The 27,960-nt window shown below is 49.4% G+C and overlaps 11 protein-coding genes across 11 annotated transcripts; 5 read left to right on the forward strand and 6 right to left on the reverse strand.

Moving 5' to 3' along the window:
- Positions 1-651: 651 nt before the first annotated feature.
- K444DRAFT_526328 (uncharacterized protein) lies at positions 652-1,774 on the reverse strand (the record flags this gene model as incomplete). Its single annotated transcript, XM_024874530.1, has 2 exons — positions 652-1,642; positions 1,689-1,774. 2 exons carry the CDS (start codon positions 1,772-1,774, stop codon positions 652-654), a joined length of 1,077 nt encoding a protein of 358 aa, XP_024738285.1.
- A 667-nt stretch (positions 1,775-2,441) lies between these two features.
- K444DRAFT_628426 (uncharacterized protein) lies at positions 2,442-3,151 on the reverse strand (the record flags this gene model as incomplete). Its single annotated transcript, XM_024882912.1, has 2 exons — positions 2,442-3,077; positions 3,128-3,151. The coding sequence occupies 2 exons, from the start codon at positions 3,149-3,151 to the stop codon at positions 2,442-2,444; spliced, it is 660 nt and encodes a 219-aa protein (XP_024738286.1).
- A 286-nt stretch (positions 3,152-3,437) lies between these two features.
- Positions 3,438-6,034, reverse strand: K444DRAFT_662464 (glycoside hydrolase family 51 protein; the record flags this gene model as incomplete). Its single annotated transcript, XM_024886712.1, has 10 exons — positions 3,438-3,794; positions 3,853-3,908; positions 4,121-4,176; positions 4,224-4,628; positions 4,699-4,885; positions 4,931-4,951; positions 5,001-5,073; positions 5,165-5,208; positions 5,416-5,608; positions 5,891-6,034. The coding sequence occupies 10 exons, from the start codon at positions 6,032-6,034 to the stop codon at positions 3,438-3,440; spliced, it is 1,536 nt and encodes a 511-aa protein (XP_024738287.1).
- A 1,296-nt stretch (positions 6,035-7,330) lies between these two features.
- On the reverse strand, positions 7,331-8,685 carry K444DRAFT_662465 (uncharacterized protein). The gene is made up of 4 exons (XM_024886713.1): positions 8,145-8,685; positions 8,034-8,092; positions 7,922-7,986; positions 7,331-7,870 (listed from the first exon to the last, which is right to left on the reverse strand). The coding sequence occupies exons 1-4, from the start codon at positions 8,586-8,588 to the stop codon at positions 7,818-7,820; spliced, it is 621 nt and encodes a 206-aa protein (XP_024738288.1). The 5' UTR covers positions 8,589-8,685; the 3' UTR covers positions 7,331-7,817.
- A 142-nt stretch (positions 8,686-8,827) lies between these two features.
- On the forward strand, positions 8,828-10,746 carry K444DRAFT_587433 (uncharacterized protein). Its single transcript, XM_024878024.1, has 2 exons — positions 8,828-9,626; positions 9,678-10,746. Exons 1-2 carry the CDS (start codon positions 9,020-9,022, stop codon positions 10,616-10,618), a joined length of 1,548 nt encoding a protein of 515 aa, XP_024738289.1. The 5' UTR covers positions 8,828-9,019; the 3' UTR covers positions 10,619-10,746.
- A 33-nt stretch (positions 10,747-10,779) lies between these two features.
- On the reverse strand, positions 10,780-11,864 carry K444DRAFT_369047 (uncharacterized protein). The gene has a single exon (XM_024872256.1). The coding sequence runs from the start codon at positions 11,584-11,586 to the stop codon at positions 10,969-10,971; it is 618 nt and encodes a 205-aa protein (XP_024738290.1). The 5' UTR covers positions 11,587-11,864; the 3' UTR covers positions 10,780-10,968.
- Positions 11,865-13,132: 1,268 nt separating this feature from the next.
- K444DRAFT_526001 (uncharacterized protein) lies at positions 13,133-14,164 on the forward strand (the record flags this gene model as incomplete). The annotated part of the gene is made up of 2 exons (XM_024874509.1): positions 13,133-13,239; positions 13,294-14,164. 2 exons carry the CDS (start codon positions 13,133-13,135, stop codon positions 14,162-14,164), a joined length of 978 nt encoding a protein of 325 aa, XP_024738291.1.
- Positions 14,165-14,746: 582 nt separating this feature from the next.
- On the forward strand, positions 14,747-17,116 carry K444DRAFT_611635 (uncharacterized protein). Its single transcript, XM_024879983.1, has 6 exons — positions 14,747-15,220; positions 15,281-15,725; positions 15,778-15,982; positions 16,109-16,281; positions 16,331-16,508; positions 16,558-17,116. Exons 1-6 carry the CDS (start codon positions 14,966-14,968, stop codon positions 16,826-16,828), a joined length of 1,527 nt encoding a protein of 508 aa, XP_024738292.1. The 5' UTR covers positions 14,747-14,965; the 3' UTR covers positions 16,829-17,116.
- A 163-nt stretch (positions 17,117-17,279) lies between these two features.
- K444DRAFT_369098 (uncharacterized protein) lies at positions 17,280-20,415 on the reverse strand. The gene is made up of 5 exons (XM_024872257.1): positions 19,847-20,415; positions 19,376-19,797; positions 19,214-19,299; positions 18,364-19,154; positions 17,280-18,308 (listed from the first exon to the last, which is right to left on the reverse strand). Exons 1-5 carry the CDS (start codon positions 20,139-20,141, stop codon positions 17,731-17,733), a joined length of 2,172 nt encoding a protein of 723 aa, XP_024738293.1. The 5' UTR covers positions 20,142-20,415; the 3' UTR covers positions 17,280-17,730.
- Positions 20,416-21,583: 1,168 nt separating this feature from the next.
- K444DRAFT_642456 (putative NmrA-like family domain-containing protein 1) lies at positions 21,584-22,748 on the forward strand (the record flags this gene model as incomplete). Its single annotated transcript, XM_024884741.1, has 5 exons — positions 21,584-21,763; positions 21,817-21,954; positions 22,010-22,061; positions 22,107-22,621; positions 22,677-22,748. 5 exons carry the CDS (start codon positions 21,584-21,586, stop codon positions 22,746-22,748), a joined length of 957 nt encoding a protein of 318 aa, XP_024738294.1.
- Positions 22,749-26,265: 3,517 nt separating this feature from the next.
- K444DRAFT_525990 (uncharacterized protein) lies at positions 26,266-27,714 on the forward strand (the record flags this gene model as incomplete). Its single annotated transcript, XM_024874507.1, has 3 exons — positions 26,266-26,326; positions 26,419-26,919; positions 26,966-27,714. 3 exons carry the CDS (start codon positions 26,266-26,268, stop codon positions 27,712-27,714), a joined length of 1,311 nt encoding a protein of 436 aa, XP_024738295.1.
- Between the last annotated feature and the right edge of the window lie 246 nt (positions 27,715-27,960).

The following is a 27,960-nucleotide window of genomic DNA, read 5'->3' on the forward strand; positions in this document are numbered from 1 at the left end:
CCAATATATCCGGGCTGTGCATCCTGTCAGCACTCTTAACAAGATACTAAATACATGTGAAATTACGTATATAACTATCCACACATTTTCTTTCACGATGTCCTCAATATTCAAAGCTACCCACACCACATCCGACAAATTGTTCGCCCAACCCTCCGCCTACGGCTTCGGCGCCATCCCCATCACAACCGGCCTAAACGCCTTCAGGTTTCGGTCACGCCTGGAATCTTCCTCAAGCTTCCTCCTCCCTAACGAGCCCATGGCTTTACGCCATTGCGGCACGAAACTTCAACCTAGACCTCGTCGTGCCGGTTCTTGGGTACCTCAATGATGCTCGAGCTATTGGGGTTGTCTCTCTTTGCCCTTGCGTGCAGGGGCACTTTGATGTTGCTATTTCTGCGAGGAATGGACCGAAAGGTGCGTTTCGGGGGCATTTGATTGGGACTGCTGTGCTTTTTTGTATAGGGTCGTATCTCTTGTTTTGGAATGGTGTGTGGGCGGAAAAGCAATAACTTGGGGTGAAGTCGTGTGCAGACGGTGACAAGGATGGGAGGTGGAAGAACAGACAGGTATTAGTGTTGTGTTGAGTCTGCACAAGGTTATGACTTCAAGAGCTGGTGTAGAGGTGTTGGAGGTTGCATTTATCCCCTATCAATTGGGTTTCTTAAACTTTGTCCACTTATGCCCTCTCTCTTCCCGGCCCACATCAGGTCCCATATGCCCTTCTTTCCAACACCTAGCACAATACAAGTCTCCATCACAGCCTAGACACTTCACCGTGGCATCATCCTGACAAATAATACACCAAGAAGCAATTTCCTCATCCGTATACTTCTTCATCACCCCCTTGACCGGCTTATCAAGCGGCTTGAACGTCGGTGCCGAAGGTAGGCCTAACTCGTTTGTTGATCCCAGGCCTTTTAATACTGCCATTCGTGCCACGATGTCCGATTCAAAATCAAGTGATTTCTTGCTGGATTCTGCCCCTGCCGGTGGATCAGGAAGTTTGGATGGTGCTGAAGGAAGTAAGAAACTAGGCTCCTCTTCATCCCCCTCTTCAGGCTCATCTGGGACTGGTTCTGAGTCCTTGGGCTCGTTTGCTCTCTCGAGGTTGACTTCATCCAGTAGTCTTGCAACAATGTCCTGAGCTTCACGTGATTCGTACTCCAGATTTGACTCTCTTCCCTTTTCCTTGTTATCGTCATCGTCTAAAGCAAAGACAGACATATCGAGATCGCTGGTCAAGCAATCTTTGTCTGGTTTCTTTCCCTGCAACTTTGACTCTTCTTCCGTGTTCTCAGTACGAGAGGTCGGAGGATGCTCATCGTGGGGTAAAGCTTCCCTTGCTTCATCCATGAGCTTCTTGATATCGCCTGGATCATCAGGATTCAGCGTCCACTGATCTTCGGGTCCAAGATCGGCAAGAAGTTCGTCGAGAGTTTTGTAATCTGGACCCAGAGGGTTACGCAGGGGATCTGGATCATCGACGGGGGCTACTGGAAATGGCGACGGCTCGGCGGGCGCCGATGATTTTGGGGCCGGGGAGGGAGATAAGGAGCCATTTCTAAGGCTTCTAAGACGGGCTGAGAGATCTGATTCTGGAGTCGAGGGTTTTGCGAACGTGTTAGACTCGGGCTGCCGTCTACGGGATTCAGCATCTGACATGAGAATCGAGTGGAGAGGATTACTTTGAGGACTCAATTTGTATGCTCGACTTTTTCAGTGCGTTTAGACGGTCTAGAAGATGTTGGTCGTAACTTGGAAGACCAGGCATTTCGGTTTTGATTTCAAGTTTTGGGTGAGATGTGGAAGATATATGAGTGACATATGGATTCAGCTTCCCTTGTGACATTGGCGGGAGCTAAAGTATGCAAGGCTGCGAGCCAGCCTCGTATCAACATTTCCATTCGCAACCCGCAGCCCTCACTCTTCATATCTTTGGCAGTCTCTCAGATACAGCTTCCGTCATACCGAGTCCCTGCTATTCTGCGGGAGGAAACCCACCGCAATTACACTTGACAAATCTGCAAATACAGTTCCTTTGACCTTTCATGGCGAACTTTGCGGGGAGTCTATGTGTAGATCAAAGCAGTTCTATAGGCATAGAATTGTCAGCAAAACTTTGGCACATACCAAATGTAATTACTAAGAAGGAATCAAAGTCTTTCAGAGAGAAGATTGTGTTTCATCAAAGATCCAGCGTGGAGCCAGACGCACAACACAGAGACAGCTGGGAGGGCAAGAGACTTCCACCAGTTTCAGACTAAGGATGACGATACAATGGTTTTCATCAGATGACTTCTGAAGTATGGGAGCAATAGACTGATATGCTTACCGGGGCCGGTTTGGGGGATAGATTGGCTGGGTGTTGTGAAGCTTGCGATCCGGAGCTGGTATCAGCTTCGAATGGTAGATCTTTGTCGTCTTCGTGGCAGGCCGACTCAGTCATCGTCGTAAGAAATTCGCCTTCTCTGTATCAACCTCGTTGAAGCGGCGCTAGAGTCGCCTTCATCGTAATCCAAGCTCTCAAGTCCGGTGTCCACCTTATCCCATGTTCTCTTCCTCAAATCCGGCTTAATATGTTGCTTGAAGAAGCTTTTCTGTTTTGCCGTTTCGGTCTTCTGGGCCTCCTTCCCCCTCTTCTTGGATTTCTTGCCCTTCGTGGCCGGTGAAGAGCTGGGCATCTCGGTAGTCGGGGTCTCTGCCTCTTCATCGAGCTCGCCATCCTCAAGCATCTCTTCCCCTTGGACTTGTTCCTCTACAACAGCCTCCTGCACTAGAATACCTTCTATCTGCACCTTTGGCGAATTCTCTTCCGTCTGGTTATCTTCCTTGTCTTGTTTTGCTTCAGCGGCGTGTCGTCGATCTCGCAACAGGGCCTGAATCTCAGAGTGCCGGAAGATTGCTATCTGCTCATCCGTCAAGGTGCGTTTGGTTCCATCTTCATAGTACCCCAGGCCATCGTCCTCCAAATCCTCTAGGTACTCTTCCTCCTCGACCGGACCAAGGAACTGCTCCACGAAATGGGTCGTGGAGCTCGTGGAGAAGTGAGTCGCGTGGAAGGCAGCAAGATCTTCCTGTGAACAAATTAGCTAAGAATGAATATTCACAGCGCTTCAGTACTTACAGGTGAGACCGTTGGTGCAGCCATGCTGCTGATTTGGTCGAAGGTCACTGCTGTTGTGCTCACATTATTCCTGATGTTTTTGGCAAGCCTGTCGCGCCTAACATATTGCTGGCTCGGCAGGCTGAAGGCTTAGCGAGGCTATTTCACAAGGGACAGGACCTTCATCTTCTACAATTGTTTTACAAAATAGCAACCGAATCTGTCCATCTCAAAACATCACAATAAACCTTTGATCTTCTTTTCATTTACTCTGGGGAATTGGAATTTCTTATTTCTACGAAGTTGTCTGCCAGAAACCCCGAAAAAAACCTCAGCGGTCCGCAGAGCTTTTGACTTCGAGAACAGAAACACTCAAGTTTGGCAAGGAAAAGGTGAAAGTTGCACCAGCCCCAGCAACCAAAGTCTGTGTGGTTGTCTTCAAAATGTTGGTCCCAATAACATTATTACTTGTCCCAGATGGTGCAGTCAGAATCGTGAGCACAGCGGTTGCTCCCTCGCTCGCTGCTGCAAAAATGACTATCATCGACAGTGTACCGCTACCATTGTAGACCGCAGTCTTGAGAACATATGGGCCGGCTTTGGACTTGAAGCCGGCCACCCAATATCGACGCCTGAAACCGTCGCCGGTGACGGGAAGTGTGTTGGTTATTCGAGAGCTGGATAGAAGCTACAAGAACGTCAGTGTCGATTGTGGGGGTTGAAGAGGAGTCAACCGCTCTACTTACACTGACCACGCTGTGGTTAGTGCTGCGAGCTGTTTGGGCGGGGTCTGCTGTAAACCCTACAGATTATCAGCACGTATTCATTCCACCGCTCCGAAAGACTAACCTATCAAGTCGGGCAGCTATTGGTGACTATTCAGGTTATAAAGCAGAGGTACATAGATGCCCCGATCATTACATCTGAATTTCTCTCTGCCCCAGCGGTATATAACTTCACTGACAGCTCCAGTCCACCATGGAAAAATAAGGTGGGCTATATTTCAGTCCACACCTGGGTCCCCCTTGGCGTCTTGCTCGATATTTTCATACTCCCCTAGCGACAGCAATCTTAGCTTGTGATAGGAACGAAGCTTGTAGCGACGACCGAGGCCTACTCTATCAAACTTTTATGGCTTCTCGAGGAGTGGTCGAAGTAGTCAAACTGGTTTGCTAGAAGATTAGGATGATTATACACATGGTAATCCTGTCCGGTTGTGCTAGGCAAGGACATGCCGGCATAACTCGCAATAATTGTCATATCCGAATACTTGGCTTTGACTGCATTGTAGAAAGCGGAGAATCGATACAAACTATACGACGCCTGGCCATTATTCAACTTGTCCTTATTGCCAATTCCAACATAGTTGATTTTCCAAGGATTCGGGTAGCCAAGAGAAGTCCGGAGAGCTCCATTATTTGTACTCGTTAAACCCATCAGAAATTCAAGCTCGTCAATAAACTCATCAACATAAGGCTGAAGTGCAGATTGACCGACAACGGCCTTTGAGAGGTAGAGGCCACTGAATGTTGCAAGTACTTCATTTCGTTAGCTTACTGCGGTCAGTGGTCCACGACTTCATTCTCACTCACCATATCCATGTTAAGGTCTTCACACCAATGAATGATCTCCACAAGTCCAATACCATCTGCGATTTGGTAGTTCCAAGTACCAGATCTCCCTGGTCTGTTGGCGAGTGGTCTAATAGTGTTGCTCCATTTTCTGGAGTCAGGAACATTGTTCCCTCGATAATGTTTCCACAGGGAAGCGAAGAAAAGACTGTCAACGTTATTAGAGTCTCTCAGTCAGAAAAGAGACACTTACTCCCAATGTTCCAAGTCAAAACTTGGGCATATAGCAAGGATTGGGGTGGGTTTCCGTTGGCAGAACTCACCGGCTTCAAGTCTGTTAAGGCTTTCCATAAGATCCTCACGCACTCCATTTTCTCGACTCTTGGTGGGGAAAGGCTGGTCAAATTGAAATCCAGTCATCCTCCTGACACACTCTAGATTCTGAGAAAGCCCTTTTCCTTCGAGTCAATTTTGACTATTTACTTACTAAAGCATCATAAGTGATGCTCAACGTATTGTTGGAAGTCGTCGCTGCTTTGGTTGGAGTCAGAGTAAAGTTATGTTGGACTTAGGAACCCATTGTTGCTATTGAGGGGATTTGCATTTTCCTTAGGACTGTGTTTTTGGGGGGGTACAAGGGTGCGGTGAAGCTCCCGGAGTACGATCCTCTGACATGAGAGAACCCCTATACGGTTGAACTTTGACACCAATGCCCCACCATCCAGGATTGGAGAATACCACCGTCCTTGAGCCACCAGTTACGTCCATCGACTTTGGCAGAGGGGAAGAAAGTGGCTGAGACAAGCTTTTCAAAAGAAAAAGTTGCTAGTCCAACTGCTGCCGTGAACGGACTCACAGGTGAACCCCCTTGGAATACCCTGTTGCAAATCAATTCAGCGTACATGCCCCCATCTCCACTGTACTTGATATCCTGTATTTTGTCAGTACTCCTCTTCATCCATTCTTTTGACCGGGGAGGTTGTTGGATATCTCAGCAAAGCTGTTCCTTTGTCACGTACTTCAAACATAATTCCGTACATGAGCAGAGATGAAGCATTTCCACCTGAGGAAGCCACATTGAGCTTGACTGCACCACTCCAATGCCACACATGTTAACGAAACATAAGTAGCGTGCATCAGCATCTTGTCGAGTACCTCAGAGACTGCTTGATGAGAAAAGAACCACACATGATTTCGGTCGGAGGAGAAATACCTTATTCACTTTCAAACAAGATGATCTCTGCTGCCTTGGACGATTCTCGAGGGTCTCACCCCAAGAGATCTTGTCAACCTCGCTTCCGGCGAATCTCCAATTGAGAACTCCAGCAACAACCTGAATCTCATCACGCCAACCCATGCGGTATATCCGAAGAAGAGTCAAGACGATGCGCCATACTCAGTCGATGAGAACAGTTTGAGATCCGCAGTCTACACTCCGTCGACATTCACATATGGAAAAAAAAAAATATCCTCCCGTCTTATTCATTCCTGGGACTGGAGTTACTGCTGGCGAGAACTTCGCGCCCAATTTGGGGAAGCTGTTCGCTGGCTCGGATTACGCAGATCCCTGTATACGTCAACATCCCAGGAAATCAGTTGGCAGATATCCAAGTTGGTAAGTTAAACGCCCTGATTGTTATCACTGAATCTAATTCGATGCCCAGAATCCAAGTATGTGGCGATGCAATCAGCCATATCTCAGCGATCTCTGGCAATGAGAACATCTCCATGCTCTCTTGGCCAGAAGGCTCTCTTGACGGTCAGCGTACTGGCCGTCGACAAGATCCATTGTATCAGACTTCATCACCACCAGCGGAGATTTCCATGGCACCACTATTGCGTATATGGTTTGTCCAGGCTTCCCACAGCGAAAGTGCCCTCCTACTGTTCTTCAGATAAGCTGCAAGAAACCGCCCGAGTTGCAGAAACTGACAGAATTTCTCATCACAGCAAGAGTACAACTCCACTTTCGTGGCTACCCTCAGAAATGCGGGCGGGAGCTCAGCATACGTCCCAAGAACTTCTGTGTAAAGCATCTTCGATGAAATAGTCCAGCCTCTGGAAGGTAGTGGTGCATCCGCGTACATTCTTGACCAACGCAACGTCGTTGTCACGAACGTCAAGCTGCAGAACGTTTGCACTCGCCCAACCAGCAGGTACCCTGTCTACCCACGAAGGAGTCCTCTACAACCCACTTGCGTTTGCACTTGCTAAAGATGCACTCACGCATAACCGCCCTGACAATCTAAGCAGAATAGATGTCGTATCCGAGCTCCAGAAGGTTGTTGCGGATGGGCTGGGTCTTCCTGATTTGTTGGCGAGTGAAAAGGATACCCAGGCTTGAGATTCAAGGAGGTTCAAACCTTTATGTGTTGGAAGGGTTGGCATTTTTTGCGTGCCAACTTAGCTAGTTTGTGGCCTTCAGTAGAAAGATGAATAAACAGAAACGAATTCATGACCTCGCGAATTTGAAAGAAAATGGTAGCAATGTGGAGCATAATTTGATATTCCCTCTCCACTTCCAGGGAAATCTGAATGTACCAGAACTTGTGGAATGTTGGAGCGATATGCAACAAGTTCTTGACTTCAAGATTCACTCTCAGCTTCAAAGTTCACTGTAGCAAAACTTTTGGAACATTTGAGAAGAACGGGTCTTGCCAAACCATCGAATGTCCCGCAAGGTTGAATGGTGGACTTTCGCCTTTGTTCAACGATGCGAGATAATTTTTTTAGTATGAGGATTGCAGTCATGAATGTAATGTGATATCCCCAGAAACAGTAGCTCACTAGACACGTAAAGGCAGTCCTTTCTATCTCTTGTCATTTCCATGAAGGTGGCAGGACCTTATCAGATTGCCCAGCCAAACCGTGAGGTAGAAATGCCAGTGGGGAGGTGTTTTGATATCGTAGAGCTCGTGCTATCGTTCATGGGTATATGTCGAACACGTAGCCAATTATCCTTTGGGGACCGGAGGCAAGTCCGTGGGTAAGGAGATCTTATGGGTTGGACAGGATTGCCCTGCTAAATAATGTGATGGACTCGCTGGTTGGAAGATTTGTTTAGCTAGCTCCAGACGGTACCAGGTAGGAAGTCGTAGGCCATATGGTGGTGGTCAGAAAAATAGCGACAGACAACCTCATCAACGACGCAGTAACTCGAGAGCTTTCTTGAAAGCATCCACGACCTCAGTATCTTTCACTCGGTCAGCTCGTTGTGACGCTCTCAATCACGAATATCACTTACAATGCTTCTTTTTCTCGTCCAAAGAGGCTTCTCCAAGACGTACGAAGTTCTCGCGAGTCTTTAGACTATGCAATGTTAGTCTAGTGAGAAATAAAGGGATCAAATAGCTTACCGCTTCGCTGCTCTCTCATTGTCACGGTTTGCTGACGCTCCCCCCCAGACAGAGAAAGCCTGCACAAAATGTCAGCACAACTCTAACATCCCGCAAATTTTGGACCCTTACGTCAGAGAACTTGTAGAACTCCTCCAGAATATCTTCCTCCTCCTGATTGACGGCTTGAATGGCTTTTGTGTATCGACGCCGGAGGTCTTCCCAGTCAAAGATGGGCAGGTCTGAACTTGCACCCTCTGAACCCACGCTATCCGACTCGCTAGGAGGTCCCTCAGCATCTTTGGCGTGTTGGGCTTCCATTTGATCAACCTTATGGGCTTCATCTGGCTTGTGGACTGATGCTGCCGTGGGTGGAGCAGTGCTGGGAACTTGAACCACTTCTCCAGGATTTCTTGGCGGATCTGCATCCACATGGGCAACGACCTTACTGGATCCGTTGACTGGTGTGTCTCGTAGAGGGGTCCCCGGGGTAGTATTCTCCTTCTCGACTGCCATAGCTGCTTCCTTCGTTGGTGATACTGGCAGAGACGATGGAGAGCCAGGAGAAGATGACATGGTGGAAGGAGACCGTTGGGACGAGGTTTGATTGTGGAGATCTTTGATGAATGTCCATGCAACTTGTTGATCAACTGGTCAGATACTAAGCATCTTTTCAGAAGGAGGAGTTGCACGAGGACGTCGCGACCAACCACGCGACTTGAACCATTCCGAGCACGAGATCACGTGTGTCTCCGATAAGGTGAAGCGAGGGCTTATCGCCGAGACTTGATCCTCGACCAGCAGCCTTGCCAGTCCAGAACGACAACAGCCACGACCACGATGAACAACCTATAAGAACCTCACCTCTCCCTCCTGATATACTGCATCTACGATATGTATGCGCTTGACCATTCAAGCTTCGCCACAACTCCCTTTGCTGTGTCGATACAACCACATTCCCCCGACCGGACTCCTCACGACGAGTCATCCCCATAGTCCTTGACGACATGCAGTGCGACATATGCTTTCGCACTGGCGGATCGAGGCTTCCATTCTTATGCCCTACTGACGCGCGGAACCGCCTCTACGAACCGCGAATCCAGAATGCTCGAGTCCTCCTCGAGAAGGACGCGCTTGATCAGCAAATAACCACCCTCCTGTCACCAAAAGCTCAGTCCACAGGCGACAAAGGCAACTCACTCCAGGGGCCAGCAAACGGCCCAAATTGTGCCTCAATACTTGCTGAGAGGGAGCGGACGGTAGACCGGACTCAGCAGATTATCACACAGGCAGATGAGTTGCGAGCTAAGGTTGAGAGTGCCAGGGAGAAGATAGCCAAGAAGAAGGCTCTCCTTGCTCGCAGGAAGTCAGACTTGGCATCAGCATTAAATGGTGTCGACTCTCGGAGGACTAGGCAGGTTGAGGATGTAGAGAAGGGTCTCCGCATGACAAAGTACAAATGGAATCAAGGGCACGGAACGACTGCTGCCTCAAGGGCCTTCCTCTGCGGTGAGGCTGCCAAGTTGTATGGCCTCAAAAGGGCCGGAAGAAACAGTGGCTCGGAAGAATATAAAATAGGAGGAGTAAGTATAGTTGATCTGAGGACCATGAACAGTGAGTTTATCCCAGGCTTTGTGAGAGACAATACTGATTCGGTTCCTGCAGCTGCGAGTCCGGCACAGATCTCAACAGCCCTGTCGCACATCGTACATCTTTTGATGCTTTCAACACATTATCTAGCAATTCGTCTGCCTGCTGAGATCACTCTGCCACATCGAGATTACCCGCTTCCAACTATTTTCAATCTTACTTCCTCATACAAACACGCGGACGTCCCGTTTCCAGGGACATCTGGACAGTCCTCGAACACTAGCCCTACTGCCTCACGACAGCCCGAACAACCGAACCAACCACGTCCTCGTCCGCTGTTCATCAAGAAGCCTCTTCCTTTACTTGCGACAGAGGACCCTTCTGGTTATGGTCTCTTCCTCGAAGGAGTAACTCTATTGGCATATGATGTGGCGTGGGTTTGCAAAAGTCAAGGTATACCTGTGGGTGAAGATAAAGAGCCCAGCTTCGAGGACATTTGCAACATTGGGAAAAATCTCTACAACCTCCTTCTTGGATCTCGGCCGCGGCCCGCACCTCCCAGTCGAGTGCCATCGGCTCAAACTACTCCTACAAAGGGTACCCGAGATACAGAAACCGAGACCGAGGATAGGAAGAATGCTCCTGCAGCAACCATGGGCCAATATTCTCACGGTTCAGCACACTCGTTCCTAGGGAATGCAGAAGGCACGTACTTCATTCGAAGCTGGAAACTGCCAAACCCTATGAAATTAGCGGGGGAGCTCAAGCTAAAACTCTTGAGCGAGGTCGCTAATGCAGAATGGGAGGTGTTGGATGAAGATGCCTGGCACGTGGAGGATGAGATGGGTGACGACGGAGTCGTAGTGGGAGCAAGGAAAGAGGGTGACAAAGCGCCCGGCCTAGGCATGCAGAGCTTCATGAGCATGAGAACTGTCATGGAGGCTGTGGAAATGGTTGGCGGTGATGGAGCAAGGAAGCCTGGCATGAACGGCTGGACGAAGTTGAAACCTAGATAACCGTGCATTCTTAATCCCAGGTGTCTTGATTGGAGTTCGACATCACCGCATAGATATAGGATGGATAGAATGGGTAGTTCAAGATCTCACTGGAAATTTCTATTTACAACTGTGTTGGTTCGTGTGACTCGAAAAAGACTTCCTCGTCCACAAGTTTGAGAAGCTCCCAAGATTCAAGTGTCTACTGGTGGTGATGCAAACGATTGCTTTGTTGTTACTTGGTCGCTGTGGTCACCTCGATGTTGGTCATGCTACCCCAAACAAATGCGACCATGGAGTCCGCCTCAATCAATGCAATCTTGCCTACAATTCGAGAGGCTGAGTTGAACCTTCTTTCTTTGTTTGATCCTTCAAAAATAAGCTTGTTTTGACGTGCCTCTACTTTCCTTCGCGAGCGTGTGAATAACCGCCGAAGTGGCAAATGAACGATCCCACAGCACATCTGAACCCACGAAACCGTCTGACTGGCTCATCACTAAACGAGTCATAGCTCTTTGTGAATGAACAACTGCTGGAGGCTGAACCACATGCAAAAGACCTATTAGCTGGCCACTTGCGAACGACACCCTTGTGTTCCGAAGCCATTGTTGGGGCCGTTGACGCTGAAATAGAATTTCCAACAGGGACGCAAGAACGGGCTCCCAGCACCACGGACAGACAGACACATGTTTTTTGATCTTTGAACGGCCGCAGACGGCCAGGAAACTTGGAACAAAACGAAAGGCAAAAACGACCTCAGTGAAAAAATCACTCTCACATGAAAAAAAGCGAAGAACAACTTTCCCCTGCTTTGCCAATCCCCGTCTTGGCCCACCAGTGTCCATCCAACACGACAGTTTCCTCGAATCCTGGCTCTGCAGGTACGTATGCAGGAACACCACCACGTCTCCCAACAAACGGGAACAAGCCGCCTCGGGTCCCCGACTCGAGAAAACCGTGGGAAGGCCAAGGCAGCGAAGCGCATGCATGTCGAGTCGTGTTCTGTCCCGTCAAGAAAGAAATCGCCCAATCCGGAACGTTGTGAAGGTCAAGAAAGACGTGAATCGCAACCCCCAAGCTTGATCTACCCTAATGCAGCACAAAAAACTCTGCCCATGCACAAAGAATCACAAAGTCTGCACAAGCTCGCCCAATCCCAGGCCCCCCTAGGGAGAGAGATAAGCCATTTATGCAGCGAGTCTCCATAATTATCCAAGATTGAAGGGAGGATCATAAATCACGCACAAAAGAACTAATTAGGTCGGAGCGCACAGTCAGCACGGGTTGCAGGGGGCCTCAGCTCTCGCTTTCGGGACCGCTATGCTTATTAGCTTTCCCTTGGCGAAACACGCGGCCGTGAGAGTGTTCTGGACTCTTTTTGATAGCACGCTGAAAATCCTTCTTGCAGACTTTTAGTCCAGATTTTGCAGAAGCTTGAGGGGCCGAGGGCGCCCACGATCCGCAACGGGATGGATTTTACTCCCGAAGATCATCCCGGCCGAGCCCGTTGCCCAGGTGCTGGCTGCGAAGTCGCGGAGATCACGAATCCTGATTGCCGGTGGGGTTTGACATTGCTGCTCGGGTTTTTAAATACAGCAATCTCAGTGGGCAGATGAGGTCTTGGGGCGAGTGCTGGAGTGCTTGGCGTTGTGAGACTGCCGGCCGTTCTGGCTGCAGCTGTGCAGTGAGTTTGTTGACGTTCAAGATGGTGGCCGGGCTGCCAAAAACGCAAGATGGCCACGTACTTACTGTACGAAGAAACAGGTTCTTTTTTCGGCGTCGTGGACTCGTGGCGCGAATCAGGGATTGATGATCGCCTTGCCAGCGAGCGCTGCTGCTGCTGCAGCCCCGAGCCCGCAGGCTGAAATCCGCAGGAACAGCCCGACTCTGAATGGAGGCGTTGATGGCCGAGATGGCTGAGATGGCTGAGATGGCGTCGCCTCAGTCGCCGGAGGGTCTTGCTTACCCTTGAACCTGCGTACCAGGAACGCCATGTGGTGGCCACTCACGGGCCTGGGTTCCCATCTGGCGTGCAGGTACGCGTTCTGAGTGGGTCGTGCCCTACCTTTGCTTGCCTGGGCGTGTCTGTCTCGGATATCTCCCCTGCCCCATCCCCTGCTCATTCCCTGTGCACTCTAATGAGCTGGTTCATCTCAATTTTACCCCTGCTCTCGGCGTCCCTTTCAAGTTTCCACGCTGCCCCCATTCATATCCCCCCCCAAATTAGCCCACCCACACCCATGGGCACCCGCGTAGAGATTACTTGAGACTTGAGAGCCCACTTCCTTCCTTCTTCTCTCTCCCTTCCATCACCACCACACTTCATAGATGACAGAGGCTGTCGTCGATCGTTCGCTCGCATTCTTCGATATCACTCCTTTATCGTTGACTGAGCAACACAGCCCTTACACACTCCTTTGATTCCACCACCTACCATCTCCCGAAACCATATACACCCCCTTTTTGGATACCTCGCTTCGCGAATTGTTTGGAAACATCTGGAGTTCTGCGATTTATATCTAGACCATTTCGAAAATGCGTTACTCAACATCTGGAATGATACTGGCCGCCATGACCATTGGCGAAGCCGTGGCTGGCCCAACTCATGCTCATAGGCATCGACACTTGCACGAGAAGAAGGAGTGAGCAGGACTTGAACCCGGAAACCTTGTTTCACTACTGACATTTCGTTCTAGCCTCAGCGACGTCGACTGGTCGGCTCTCCACTGGGATGATATGGGAATCGACTGGGCTTCTGCTTATGCTGCTGGACAACACACATCCACCTCTACTACTCCGGTCGCCACTCCTCCTGTCGTCACCCCAACTACCACTCCCGCCGCTGCCCCCGCAGCAACGCACACAGATGCCCCGGCCGCAGCAGCCGGAGCAGTCTTCAGCGAGGTTAAATCAGCCTTTAGTGGCTTGGTCGGTATGGCCAATGGCCTCACCAAGTTCGGGTCAGCAACCCCGCCGTCAGGAACCGGCATTGACCACGTTGGAAACATTGGCGACACGCAAGGGTCCAATATGATCCAGGTTGCTAGCACCGCCGGCCAAGACTTCACCGTTACCTTCATCAACACATCTGGAGCAGCCATGACCGTCGTTATCTGGAACAAAGCCTATAAACCCGATGGTGGAGCTACCCAAGCCAACCAGGGTGCTTTTATGGCACCCACGCACCCCGCCCTGACTATTAATTTGGCTCCCGGCGCAAGCGGAATCGCTGCATTCATGGCCGAAAGTCAGGGTTGTTTCGCTCAAGCCACTGACCGAATTGCCGCATCAGGAGCCTATGCAACAACCTGGGGAGAGTTCAACTTCGTGCCCGGTGGATCTGGATATGACATGTCTGCTATCATGAACTCGTTAGGCAACAAATACAGCATGACGATTACGAGTGAAGAGGCTCCTCAATGCACCAGTGATCCAACCCAGAACTACTGGACAACCGATACCGGTTACCCAGACGGTACTCCAAAGCCAATCGGAAATAGTGATGGTAGTTGCTACATTGCTCAGAACACGGCTCATTTGACAGTGAAGATGGGAGGTGACATGTGATGAGGAAAGGGAGTCGGGTTTTGGGGTTTGGGTACATATGCATGACAATTCCTAGTGTATAAAGTAAATTGATATCCACCTTTGACACAGACCCCAAGAGTGCCTTGCACCTGGAGTTCGGAGAACAAGTGACTTCACCTTTGAACAGCAGAAACTGGCCATGCCTTGCACCTTGAATCGCAGCGAGTGGCTGCAGCTTCAAGAAATTATGACGCAAAGGAGACAAAGCCATGTTGTGACTCCAGCAACATATTCAGCCGTCATGATTCTTTGAACGTTCCATTTGGTGCTTATGATATTCTCCTTAGTGGATTGACGTTCAAATAAGTCTGTCGGTTAGTCAGAGGGGCCCAAAGTGACGGGTCACCATCGTGTCCTCCCATGCACCGTGCCGCAATGCAACTTCCCTTTTGCGCTCGGCTCCTGCTAGCATCCGCCTTATCGGGCTGTGAATAATGCGGCAACCATTATCGGCGTCATCTTTGATACTTGTTTCCCCCGCACACGTGACTGCCGAATTCGCCAAATGATGTTTGTAAATACCATGTGTACTAGAACACAACCCCTTTCCTTCCAACACCACTCTTTGACTCCTCCAACATCCCTTCTTGTATCCCTGTTGAGCAGTCCGCTGCTCCTGACAGTCCTTACAATCATACTTTGACTCTCCTTGACTCCCAACCGCGGATTCACAGGTGTTTGTAGACATAGAGTCGCGAACGGCCCGACCTTGTACTCCCAAACCCAACATCCACCGAAAAAAATCGATACTCTACATGATTTAAGAAATCACGGCCCGTAATGAAGAAATCGGCGCCCGTTGTCGCTCTCGCGGCCCTGCTGTCCGTTGGCAATGTCCTTGCTGATATGTGTGCCATGGGTCCAAAGCAAGAGCTGAATGGCAACTGGTTCTGCCAGCCTGTCAAGGCAATTCAGTACTCTAATGTTGGCTCTTCCGGCTCGTATAAGCAAATTACCAGCATGAACAACCAGACTGGTTCGTGCGAATATCAGATGAAGGCATTCTCTGGTCCTCTTGCACCGTTGAATGAGGAGGTGAGCCAGCCCAGATCGAGGATAACTCTACGCGACCGCTGACATATTTTGCTTGCATAGGTCTCTCTGCACTTTCGTGGCCCTATCCACATCAAGCAGCTTGCGGCCTATATTCCTTCGAGCGCTAAGTCTGTTAAGAAGGTTCGAGACACCAACGTTCACCAGCGAGCCCATCAGCATGTCCATAACCGTCTCCAAGCCAAGCACAATGTTCATGCCCAGAACAAGCGTCAGGAGGAGGTCACTGCAACCATCGACGGTCAAGTTGTCCATTGGGTGAACAATTACCCCGGACCCTCTCCATCGTCCTGTATCCCTCCGGCTATGGTAACTGCAACAATTGACGGCCAGGTTCAAACTTGGGTCAACAACTGGTTTGGTGGAGGGCCTGCTCCTACTTGCACCGCCTCCGATACTCCAGCTCCAGTTCCAGCTCCAGCTCACAATCCAGCTCCTCAGTCTGCTGCAAATCCTCCCACCCCTGCCCCTGCCAAGCCCAGCGAAGGTTCGTCTTTGAAGCAATTAGATAGCCTTTGATCGCTGCTAACGATCGCTAGTTCCTCTCCCAACCGAGGCGTTGATGAATCCATCTACCCCAGTGGCCCAACCAGCCAAGGTTCTTCCCGCACCGCCTGCCGGACCGGGTATTGCCCAAGGTCAGCAGTATGAGAGAATCGCGTACTATGATTCGGTTTCCCAGACAGTTGACAATTTGGTATTCCTCGGAAATCATGGTGGCCAAGGATCTGGAGTCTTTTCCTAGTAAGCAGAGGCCGCAACCTCACTTTGCACCCCCGCACATCTTCAATACCCTTTCTTAGTAACATTTTCCAAATTTGTAAACTTCTGAAGACTGATGAGTTTAAACCACTGCTAACTTATTGACAGCGCCTTTGGGGCTTCGCTTGCATATGTCAACAGCGCTGGTACTGCTGGTGCATCTTCTCCTCAGAAGCTCACCGATACCATCATCCCATCTGGTTCTGAGATTACTGTCATGCTGGGCCAAGCTTGCAGTGCCAATGATTGTGGTTATGTTCAACCAGGATCCGTTGCGTATCGTGAGTATTCGCGCTCCTTTCAGCCATGCGAGAACTAATAGATTCATAGATGGATTTGACGGTGCTGATAAAGTCTTCCTCATCGAGTACATGATGCCCATGGATTCAGGTACTCATGGAGGCTTTGAGAGTGATATGCCGGCAATTTGGATGCTTAATGCTCAGATTCCACGCACAACACAGTATGGTCCGGATACTTGCAATTGCTGGACGAGCGGATGCGGCGAGTAAGTACTCCGAGAGTTTTGATAGAATAATGCTGATCCCGGGGGGTAGGTTTGACATCGCTGAATCCCTTTTTGAAGGATCCACGTACCTCAAGAGCACTCTCCACACCAACAAGCCTGGCGGAGATTCGGATTACATTGAGCGCCCGACTTCAGACACTATGAAACTTGCGGTTGTCTTCAGCTCCAGCAGTTCCACGATTCACATCCAGGTTCTGCCGGCCGACACAGACTTCCCCTCAACTCTCGCTGCCAGTGACATCAATAAGATGTGTCAAGCTACACCTGACAACCAGGTCTCCCACTTCTCTGTCACCTAAACGGCCAGGCAACTGATTTCTTGCTGAACCTTTGCTCCTTTTTAGGATAAGGACACAGTAGGATTTCGTGTGCTCTGGATCGTGTTTCCGTTAAACTGCAGTTGTAATTTGGCAGCTCTTGTCTCCAACTCCCTGCTGGTGCGAAGCCCTGCCAATTTCTTCTTTTCCTTCAATGTAAACGGGGCAATACTGGGCAGGACTGCATCGGCAGCGGCATTCGTGTTTCGGATCGCTTCAGCGGGGTTTCTGTGTACATACAGACCTATAAATACGAACCAATGATGTCCAAAATTGACTTCAATCAATGAATGAAGTGATTGATCCCGCCATTGTCTGATATGAGAGGCTGAACAGTGGAGATGTTGCCATGTCCAGTGTCAAGTGACATTTCATTCGGGCTTTCGAATCTATACCAGGGGCCGCATTAGCAAGTGCAAATGCAAATAGTAAAAGCCAGATTTTCTCTCTTTAAGAGAGCGCATTCTTTTAATACCCTTAGAGGTAAGATAATAGTCTTTAATCTTAGGGGGGACCCCCTGACCCCCCCTTAAGCCTCCGGCTACCGGTCAAATATTTCTCTAGGTCATGTGACAGTGACATTTTTCTATCACGTGAGTTTTTGCCACACCAGCCCGCCGCGCGTAACCAAAAAAACCCCAGCTTCCGACAAGTCTAAATCAAGCTTTTAATAAAGTTCATATTTTCAAACGTCAAACCCGGGAGCGGGGTTGGATAGGGGCTGAAGTTTAGATCCCTGGCCGGAAATCGTGTCAAGTGGCAGGTGCGGTTGGTAAACGGAACCTCCAGCCCGTGCCTCGAAAAATGGTCCTTGGTGGCCACTGCGAGCCGGCGAGTCCTGCAAGGCAACCTTCTCGCCGTCCTCCCGCTCTTGTATCGCATTTTCATAGCCATCTAGCGATGCCATATTGCGCTCCTTTCCTCAAAGGCTTAACCTCCCCGTCAACGCCGAACCCAGCCCTCTTAACACCTGCGTCCCCTCTCCCCACAAACTCGCCAAACCGGATCTTCAGCTCCCTGAGCTCACGCGGCGCGTTTTCGTCTCCTCCCAGGCAGCCCCCGGCCGCAGCACGGTCGAGAGCCGCGCTCCCAGTGGACGTGGCGATGATTTGCATGAAGCCGCCGTCGGTGGCGGACACGCCGTTGCGGATCAGCGCTGCGAAGCCCAGAATGATGAAGGGGAGTGCTGCTGCAAGGGTGATGAAGTAGGGGAGGATGAGGACTAGGGGCTGCGAGAAGGAGTAGACGTTCACGGAGTCGATGACTGTGGCGTTGACTTGTGTGGACCATTGGTTGTACGCCATCATCACTGACATAGTGATGTTTATCAATTGGTCATTGAGAGTTGTTTGGTTGACGATGAATTGTGGCTTTCCTGAGTCGGCAACTGGCTGGAGATTGTCGAAGGCAGTGTTGAAGCGGGTCCGCTCGATGATGACCCCTTGGATACCGTCGGCTCTAGCTAGAGAGAAGTCAGAGAAGTCTTTGATTGCGTGCTTGGAGTATGGGGTACTTGCCTGGTACAGATGCTGTGCCACTGACGGAATTGCTCCATCCAATTCCTTCCATGAATCCTGGCGTTGTCGTGCTGTTCATGGTATTGGCAGTTGGAGATGGATAGCCTGTGAAGTTCCCATCGATGTAGTATAGCATAGAATCGATGATCTGGCAATGCTGCAGATCGCGATATACAGCTTTCGCAGAGTCGCTCCAGTTTGCTGGAGTGGTTCCGAAGTCGAATCCTTTGGGAAGCCCAATCCCAGGGACGGATATCGTGTTTTCATAGGTGGGGGGAATCAAATTGACGAGTTTGTCGATTGGTTCTGCGATGATGCTCCTGGAGTGCACGCTGTTGATGTATTGGTGGTTAATAGTGTACTTGGCACGCTGAAAACTACATTTCACGTTGTCTGACAGGGCTAGAACGGATGTGTTTGAACTATCGGTCAAGGCGGCTTCGTTGGCCAACAGTGGGTAAAGTGTCGTGCCGTTATAGTAGTTGGCAGAGTAGGTTCCTTTGTTTGGAAGAGGGGGACCTGGGCCGGCAATTTTGCCAGGGTCATAAACAGACGCTTGGTAGATGTTCATACTCAAGTTGCCCACCAGGCCCACATCAGTTTCGTAAAATGTTGTGTTGTGCCAATCTGCCGACGTGGAATGCTCGCAGCCAAGGTATGGACCTTCAAATTCCATTATATAGCTGCAGTTGACTCCACAGATTGACGGCATTGGAAGAGCCTCCCCGCTGACCATGACTTGGTATGTCATTCGAAGGAGGAGGTTATCGTAAGCTGCATTAGCTATGCTACTACAAACAAAGCATCAGCAAGCCTTCTTTCTCAGTGGAACACTGAAGGAATAAATTACGCTCTTCTGAAGGAGTTCGTGTCCTCCCCAAGTTCTATTGGCATCAATGCGAACTTCTGCGCCTCAACTCCAGAGCCATTTCCCATCTATCACACACAACAGTCAGTACCAACCCCAAGAGCTTCAGTTTGAGCGGCTATTTCTCCACAATGCTATACATACAAAGGATGCGTTGAATGAGGGAGCCGGCATGACCTTATAGTGGATCGCCTGGCTTGTGATCACACTGATGGCACCTGGGGGAAAGCCTGTCACCACCTGCGTGCCCCATATGAAAATCGCCAAAGCACACAAAGAGGGAGTCGCTGCATATGCGGTATATTTGAAAAGGTGGACAGGATTTGTCCGCAGGCAGAACAGTAGCTCAATGGTCGATACCTTCATCGAGTAGGCTCGTAGGAGATGCCAGAGATACTGAGTGAAGGCAACGGCCATGGATCCGCGAATGGCAAATCCGAAAGCATTGGACAGAATGTTAGAAGTGGTTGCGACATATGATTGACGGACCAACGGGTGAGCCCCGTCTGCAGGTTTCCGGTCGATATAGTGGAAAAGAAGGTAATGAGCGACAGCGATCCCGAGAGCTGCTTGGTGTCAGCTCAAGACACCTCCCGGGCGGATTGTTTTTCATACCAAAACAGTAGTTTGCAGTCATCAAAGCTGGTATCTTCCATCCGATCCCCCAGCTGGACGTGATTAAAGTAGGTTCATTCTGTGCTGGGCCTGAGCCCGCTATCTCTCTCGATATGAGGGAAACATTGCTGGGGTAACTCTCTGTCTCTAGAGGGACTGTGCGGTATTTGATGCCGTTCTTCTCATTTGGTAAGGCCCTGCTACCCACAGTCTTCCTTGGAATGGGAGAAATCTCGCTGATACCAGTTGTAGTCCGTCCAGGAACAGGATTGTACCTTGTCCCGTTTCTCGACATGTTTGCCAACCGAGCTCATATGCGCAGGCGGAGAAGCATCACACCCGAAAATTGTATTTAAAACAAGACAAATCTCAACGAGACGAAAGCAAGATCTTGAAGGCCAGCAAGCCGGAGGCCAACTTTAAGATAAAGCTCGGCCACTTGGGTTTTAACCGCGACATCCATGTCACTTGTTGTTGTACACACAGGGTTTCGAGAGCAACTCATCGCAAAGATGGCGAAGATCGTTCAAGAGCAGCTGGGGTTTCATCCACTGATTGGACGAGTATTCTTCCTGCATAGAATCTTGCATCAAAGTCTCCTTTCAGAATAAGCGAGCGAATAAAAGGCATATCTTGCCGCGAGCAACAGGAACAAAAGCGAGGTTCTGGGTCCTCGGCCACTTCAGTGATCGATGTTCCAAAAGTTCAACATTGAGTACAGGCAAAGTTCGAGGTCACACGGTATGGACCCAGGGCAACGGTTCGTCCCGGAGGAGAACGGCCTTCATTGGAAGAGCAATCGCCATCGAGTTCGAACATCTTCTAAAAGCACTACGGGGCAATCTCAGAACGGCTCGAGATGGTTCAGATCATCAGGGAATCGCAGACTTGCAGCTCTTGAAACACGATACAGGCGATGGGGTCCAAAATAGAAATTAGGCGCTCTTTCCTCGGCTAATTGGATTCTTGGACCAGGGTCGGGTCGTTCTTTTTCAGGCATTTCGTATGCGTACTTTAAACAAGTCATCGAGCTTCGGAGAAGTGTTGGCCGTCACGTAAAGCTTCAAGATCAAACACTTATTGCTTGGTCAGCCAGGGTGCAGACCTCGCCCCGTCCATGCATTTGCAATCCACCCAATCAGCATCACAAACGTCATGATCCACTACTCGAAATCTCGGTATCATCCAGAGGCGGCAGGGAGGCGGCAATATTTTGCTTATGAAATCGGGGATCCTCGCGGATTCGGTCTCGGTGTTGGGCGCTACTCTGGAGCCCGAAGTCCCTTTCATTGGCGCAATTCGCCTTGAACCCCTCTTCGACATCGCGGCCTCGCAACTTATTGCTCGCGACGTTTCCATGACCTAGATGGCGTGGAGGCTTGGTGAGCTAACGATTTGTAAGTTGCGCATGCTCACTCCAAATTCGGGAACGTTGTCCCGCGAATCTGCCTGTTGAGGGTACAGATGCAGTGGATTCAAGCCTTTCAAGTCCAGGATCAACCGAGCACCGATGGCTTGATACTCAAGAGAAACCAAAGGTATAAGTATCATCGTCGTGCTGTTCCTTAATACCTCTATTCATCACTCCCATCCTTCTACATTTCACATTTTCCTTCAGTCTTCAACAGCTCTAGACCAACTCATCTGTGACATAAAGTCGATTTCATCATCCGAACCCTCAAACCGATCATCAATCTCAATAAAACCACCATATTCCTAAAGCCTAGATCCTTTGCAATGGCAACCAAGAAGATTCTTGTGGTTTTTGGAGCCACCGGTGTTCAGGGAGGCTCAGTCGTCAAGGCAGTTCTCGGGGATGCCAAAATGAGAGAGAGCTGGACCGTCCGAGGAGTAACCCGTGATGTGTCAAAGCCATCCGCCAAGGAGCTGGAGTCACTGGGTGCCGAGACAGTAGCTGTGAGTTGCAAAGTTCAAAATTCGGATCCAGGAGCTAACCCCATGTTCTACAGGCCGATTTGAACAATACTTCCACGCTGAAAGGCGCCATGAAGGATGCTTATGCGGTTTTTGCTGTTACCAATTATTGGGAGAGCAGGAGCGCTGAGGTCGAAATGACCCAGGGAAAGGGTATGGCAGACGCTGCCAAGGTATGAATTTCAACTTTCCAATTTCGGAAATATTTATCTAATCAAGCCCGAACAGGAAGCTGGAGTTCAGCATTTCGTGTGGAGCAGCTTGCCTGAGGTCAAAGAGCGTAAGTATCACCTCGATTTATTCTGGACTCTACTGACCCTCGCAGATTCTAAGGGCGTTCTCGAGCACGTCGAGCACTTTGATTCCAAGGCCCACATCGAGCAGTACATCCGGATATCGGGGCTTCCTGCATCCTATTTTATGCCTGGATTCTACATGTCCAACATTCCGGGTGGGATGTTCAGACAAGCACCTCCCAACAACGACTGGACATTTGCTCTCCCAATTCCTGGCTCTACACCAATTCCACTTCTTAACACCGCCGATGACACCGGGAAGTTCGTCAAAGGCATCTTGAACAACCGCGAGAAGACACTCGGAAAGCGCATCTACGGTGCTACAGACTATTACACCATTGACGAGATTGTGAAGGAGTTCAAGGAACAATATCCTGAGGCTGGAAAGACCGCAAAGTCTGCTGAGTTACCTCATGACGTCTTCAAAGGCATCATGATGAAGACTGGAGCCCCAGAAAAGAGCGCCGAAGAGCTGTTGCAAAACATGAGGTTGATGAATGAATTTGGTTACTACTTCGGAGCTAGCTTGGATGAAAGCCATTCTGTAAGAGAAGATTGTCCGCAGCAGTTATGAGAACAGAGTGCTGACATTAACTTAGATCGTGAGCGATAAATTGACGACGTGGAAGGAGTTCATGCAAATGGCTCCAGCTTTTGCTGAATTGAAGTAAGGAGTGCAATGCGAAAAAGAAGAAAAAATACAATATTGTATGAATCTATTTGATCTTAATCAAAGTATTTTCGAAATATCTTCAAGTACTCTGAGTCACGTGCTGGAAGTGCCATTTTAAAGCTGGACACCGTCTCAAGCACTATGATTTTTAACATGATGCAAAGCTCTGAAATTCACTAGACGGTTCCAGTGTTGGTTCTTTCACGGGGTGGCCCGGATTAGAACAGGATGGTGCGCTTTTCGCATCCAAATTTCAAAGCCGTAGCTAGAGGGCTAGACTTGTCAATTGATGCTTCAACGGTCACAATTTAAATCGGCTATCCTTCTCGACGAAGTTTGTAAGTTATGATCATCTCCCTCTATTCAAGGCATGTCTTCACATTGATTCAAACAGAAGCCACAATGCCATACGTCGAGTTCAAACCGGTGCGAGGACAAAGATACTCCCAAACAGGACTCCAGACGAGATCAAATGTTCCCATTACGAAATTACGGAGGTTGAAAGACAAATCAATCTTTCCGAATCTACCAAATCCTACATCTGAAAGGTGAGTAGTCATCTTTGTTTACTCCGGCTTGCGAACCTGAGAAACCATGATCGTGGATGCCACTTTTTGTACAGTACAGAGACAAGGCTGAGCACGAGCTTTCTTCCTTTCCTCGAAAAGATTCCACGCGCTACGAAGAGTTAGTTTCCATCAAAGAAAGGCTCTGCAAGGTGATAACCCTAATCATTTTTTTGCGCTACTTTGTCCAGTTCTCTCCGAATTCTCAGCTTCGTTCCAAAGCACTCGCACTCGACAGCTAAAAGAGCATGGGATGCACAACGAAGTGTGGTCCTCCACCCCCAAAACTCTCCACCACGAGTACCACGACTATCGCAATCAACAAAGTGTGTCCCGCACTATACCTCCTCTGATCGAGATACTCTGTTCGGTCACTTGACGGTCCTTCCAACAACTGCTTGGCTACATCTCAAACTTTCATACCTGCCCTTTTGATTTCAAGATTATCGAGGAGCAGCTCTGGGAATATCGATGCACGAATACCAGGGATCTAGTGGAGGACCATTGGGCGGTCAGTCAAGGTTTCCTGAAGATAGTTGCAAATTCGGAAGATATTGTGAAGGAGGTCTTGCCCGCCATCGAGAGATCGCATGATATCTATTCCGAGGTGGTGAGGGGGCGAATGGCGAATGGAGGTCAGGGCGATGCGTTTCTGAAAGCCTATTCTTGTGCGAGACGGGACCAGAGCTCGGAAATAGACATGGAAGAATGATTAACAGGAGGAAAATTTAGAACTTTCTATGACAACCCAGAAATGAGAAAGTGATTGGTATCGAGTTAACCCTTCGAGTCAAAGTCGGCAAGCAAAGGCGTTGGTATCCTCACATCCCTTGCAAAAAGAGGCGCGAATTGCTAATACTTGATTTAGAAGACAATGGAGCCATGGTAATGACGGATATCGAAATAGCTTATTCGTTCTACAAGGTATGCAGCCCGTTTATCTACGATTTCACCCCGAACTCAATTCTCCGTGGCGCAGTGGAGGTCGACTTCTCAATTTCGGGCCTCCACATTCAGATCTCGGACTATGCGTAGAGTTAATAGTGCTGGCATTATAATGTTCGCTTTGTTAATGTACTGCGCCACGATTTAATACGGTGTGTAGTCTCAACAGTGACAAATAGCTGGGCACGTTTCAATCATCCGGCGGCTGGAGACACAAATCGTATTTAACCAACTTGCAACATCACTTGGTTCGGCCTGGAGTGGTGAATCCTCGGGATTTATAGGCTTCTCTGCACCTATGTGAGATGAAATGTGTCTACAAAAGCCCCTATTCCAACATTATCGAGTCGCACAAACTTGAAAAGAGAACCAGATCAGCACATCCAGTGGGCTATGGGGAAATATAAATAAGGATAGCCCCCAGAATTCTTTCTCCTCTAAGTGGCGATGCTTACAACTTCCAGGATCAGCCTTGGAGTGAGATATTCCATCAGTCTTCGAAAATACGGCATCTTACTCTCGGTTGTTTCTGGGCTTTCGTTACTCACACGCTCGCGACTGTCATTCCTCGAGATAATTCAACCTCTCTGGCAACTTCTTTAGCAACTTTTTCCACAAAACTCGTCTGTCTCATCAGAAATGCCAGCGACAACGGTATCTTCACAAACGAGTTCAACGTCATTACCCTTCTGCCATCCATCTCCATGCATACCCATGTGTCACTGGACCCCCGGTCCGACATGCACCATGGCACCAACGATTTCTACCTCTCTCTCCGCTGGCGGCCCTGCCGTGACCGCTGGAGGGAAAACATACTCTCTGGCTTTAAGGTGGATCGTCAGCCATTATTGATGGCTCAACCGAAGCTGTTTCACAAATTGAAAAAAGCCATGTGATGGTATACACAATCGATTCTCAAAGCCTGATAGCTGGGGGGCCGGCTACTACTGTATCTGCATCGGGGGTGAGTCTTGGCCCTGATGGACACAGCATTGTTATTAGTTGTAGTGTGACAAAGGATGCGAGTGCGTGGTTAGGAAACTCTGGAGCCTCTGGTACCTCGAGGAAGAGTGGCTCGGCTTCTGCGTCGCGAAGGTGGTGGAAGAGCAGAGGGAATACCATCGAGTTTATGGTTAGTGGTCGTATTTATACTGCTTAGAGTTGGGGAAATTCTATAAGAGATATATGCTGTAGCAAATACTGTGGTTGTAAGGCGGTACAAGTGCATGTACAGAGAGCTTAATCACGCTCGGATGCGTGCTAAAAGAGTGAGCGTTCAGTCATGTGATGCTTTGCACGTGACAAGGCATTGTTCAAATAATTCCTGAGACAATAATACTTAATATATAACAACACTTTATAATGTATCAACTATAAAATTTGGCTATTTCATTAATAAGAAGACCCAAGGATTTGAGAAGCTAGGATTGGTAGTGGCGGAAGTATAACTAGTTTTTCCAACTTTTGCTTCTGTAAAGTGCTAAAGCCAGGAGGCCTATTGACAATCAGGAGGCAATAATAACCGACGAGAAATGTCAGATGAAATGTATTCCTCACTTTATCAAGTGTGCTTGTCCCAAGATAGTCGCGGCATTCCCACTTTTTGACATCCCCCATGTGGAGGTGCGATTTGAGCCCCATTGGCCGAAGCCGAGGTCCGTCGTTGCCAGCCACAAGGGGACATTCGAGATGGACCACTGGCAAAAAGAAAATAGACTGAACTTCATTTTGAAATTCTCCTTGTGAGCTCACCATAATCAGTTCGTTTCTCCTTAGAAATTTTCATTACAACCGGCTTCGATTTCCTACAGTGGCGGAACTCTGCAGCAAACCCCGCAGAAATTGTCACATCCAAAGGCTCGGCTTTCGCCTCTTAACGTCACGAGCTTTCTAGTCGCAAATCATCACAACCTCAACAATTCAACCTCCACTCGACGACACGGACGACAAGTCTCGAAGGCCCACAGAGGCCACTTAGCAGAGGATAGAACTGCACCTCAGAGGATGGCGACAACATCACCGCCAAAACCTTGGGAAAGAGGTGGAGCTGCGGGCGCAAACACAGGTTTGTTATTCTCCCATCAGCCTGTGATATTCACGTCCGATTGACAAAAGCTGACCCTGCAACCAATTCTCTAGCCATGTCATCTTCAGTAGCTTCCTCTACGGGCTTCTCAGCATCAACTCCACAATCCTCTGCCTTATCATCCTCCTCGACCTCATCGTCGGCGCCCGCTGTTCCCGAACGGCCCTCGACTCTCACATCTGCTGTCAACAGAAACGCCTCGGCGTACTCTCCTTACGGTACCCCTGGAATTGGAGGCATGGCGTCTCCTTACGGTGGGATTGGCTCTGCATACACTTCTCCATACTCCAGAATGGGAGGCTACGGCGGCTACGGCTCTGGGATGTATGGAGGGATGGGTGGGATGGGTGGAATGGGAGGGATGGGAGGCTATGGCTCAATGTATGGAGGTGGCATGTACGGTGGGGTGGGAGGGATGCAAGGAGATCCAAACAACCCGAACAGTTTAACCCACGGCTTTACGCAGAGCACGCAGGCGACTTTCCAGATTATCGAGAGCATTGTTGGCGCTTTTGGAGGGTTTGCGCAGATGTTGGAGAGCACATACATGGCTACGCATTCCAGCTTCTTTGGTGAGTTGCTAAATCCAGCCAAATATGATTCCACTAACAATTGTAGCAATGGTATCCGTAGCCGAGCAGTTCGGTAACCTCAGAAATACCCTTGGATCGATTCTAGGAATATTTGCAATACTGCGTTGGATGAGGACTTTATTCGCCAAGCTCACAGGACGGCCACCTCCAGCAGACGCCACAGCATTGACACCCAGTGCCTTTGCCAAATTCGAAGGGAAGAAGTTTCTCCCGGATGGCTCCCCCGCCAGTCCTCCACGACCAAGCAAGAAGCCTTTCTTGTTTTTCTTGGCCGCAGCTTTTGGCCTCCCATACCTGATGGGTAAACTCATCAAAGCACTCGCGGCATCCCAAGAAGAGGAGCAGCGAAGATTAGCAGCCGCTGGTCAGATAGGACCAGACGGTCAACCTATACAACAAATCGATCCTTCGAAACTGCCATTTTGTAAGGTGTTATACGATTTCACGCCTGAGACAGGAGCCGCTGTGCAGGGTGTTGACCTTGAGGTCAAGAAGGGTGACTTTGTTGCTGTTTTGAGCAAGAGTGACCCAATGGGCAATCCGAGCGAGTGGTGGAGATGTCGAGCCCGCGATGGACGAATGGGATACTTACCAGGAGTCTACCTTGAAGAAGTCCAGAGACGACCAGGGCAAGCAGTTGCAGAGATCAAGAGTGCGAGTCAGAGTGGAAGTCGGACGAATAGTATGACGAGCCAGAGCGCGAAACCGCCGGTGCCAGGAAAGGCGGGTGATATGAGTGTAGAGAGCTTTCAGAAGAGTCAGTTCTACTCGTAGGACTAGGGATTGACCTTTGGATTTGGAGCGGGTTCGGCAAGAAAAGGATGGGATCTGGAAGGTGTAGAGGCGTTTGTGGATAGGGTATTAATAGTATACTTTCAACGGAGATCTTACCACTGCTAATTATGTGCTGCTGGGGTTGTGACTGCTATCATTTGTGTTTGGTTCGATTGTGGCCATCGTGATATGAATGCCTTCACTGGATTCTTTAATGGTGTACGTTACAGCCCTTCCGAAATCAAG

Source organism: Hyaloscypha bicolor (genome assembly GCF_002865645.1).
Source record: "Hyaloscypha bicolor E unplaced genomic scaffold K444scaffold_56, whole genome shotgun sequence".
NCBI classification, from domain to species: Eukaryota; Fungi; Ascomycota; class Leotiomycetes; order Helotiales; family Hyaloscyphaceae; genus Hyaloscypha; species Hyaloscypha bicolor.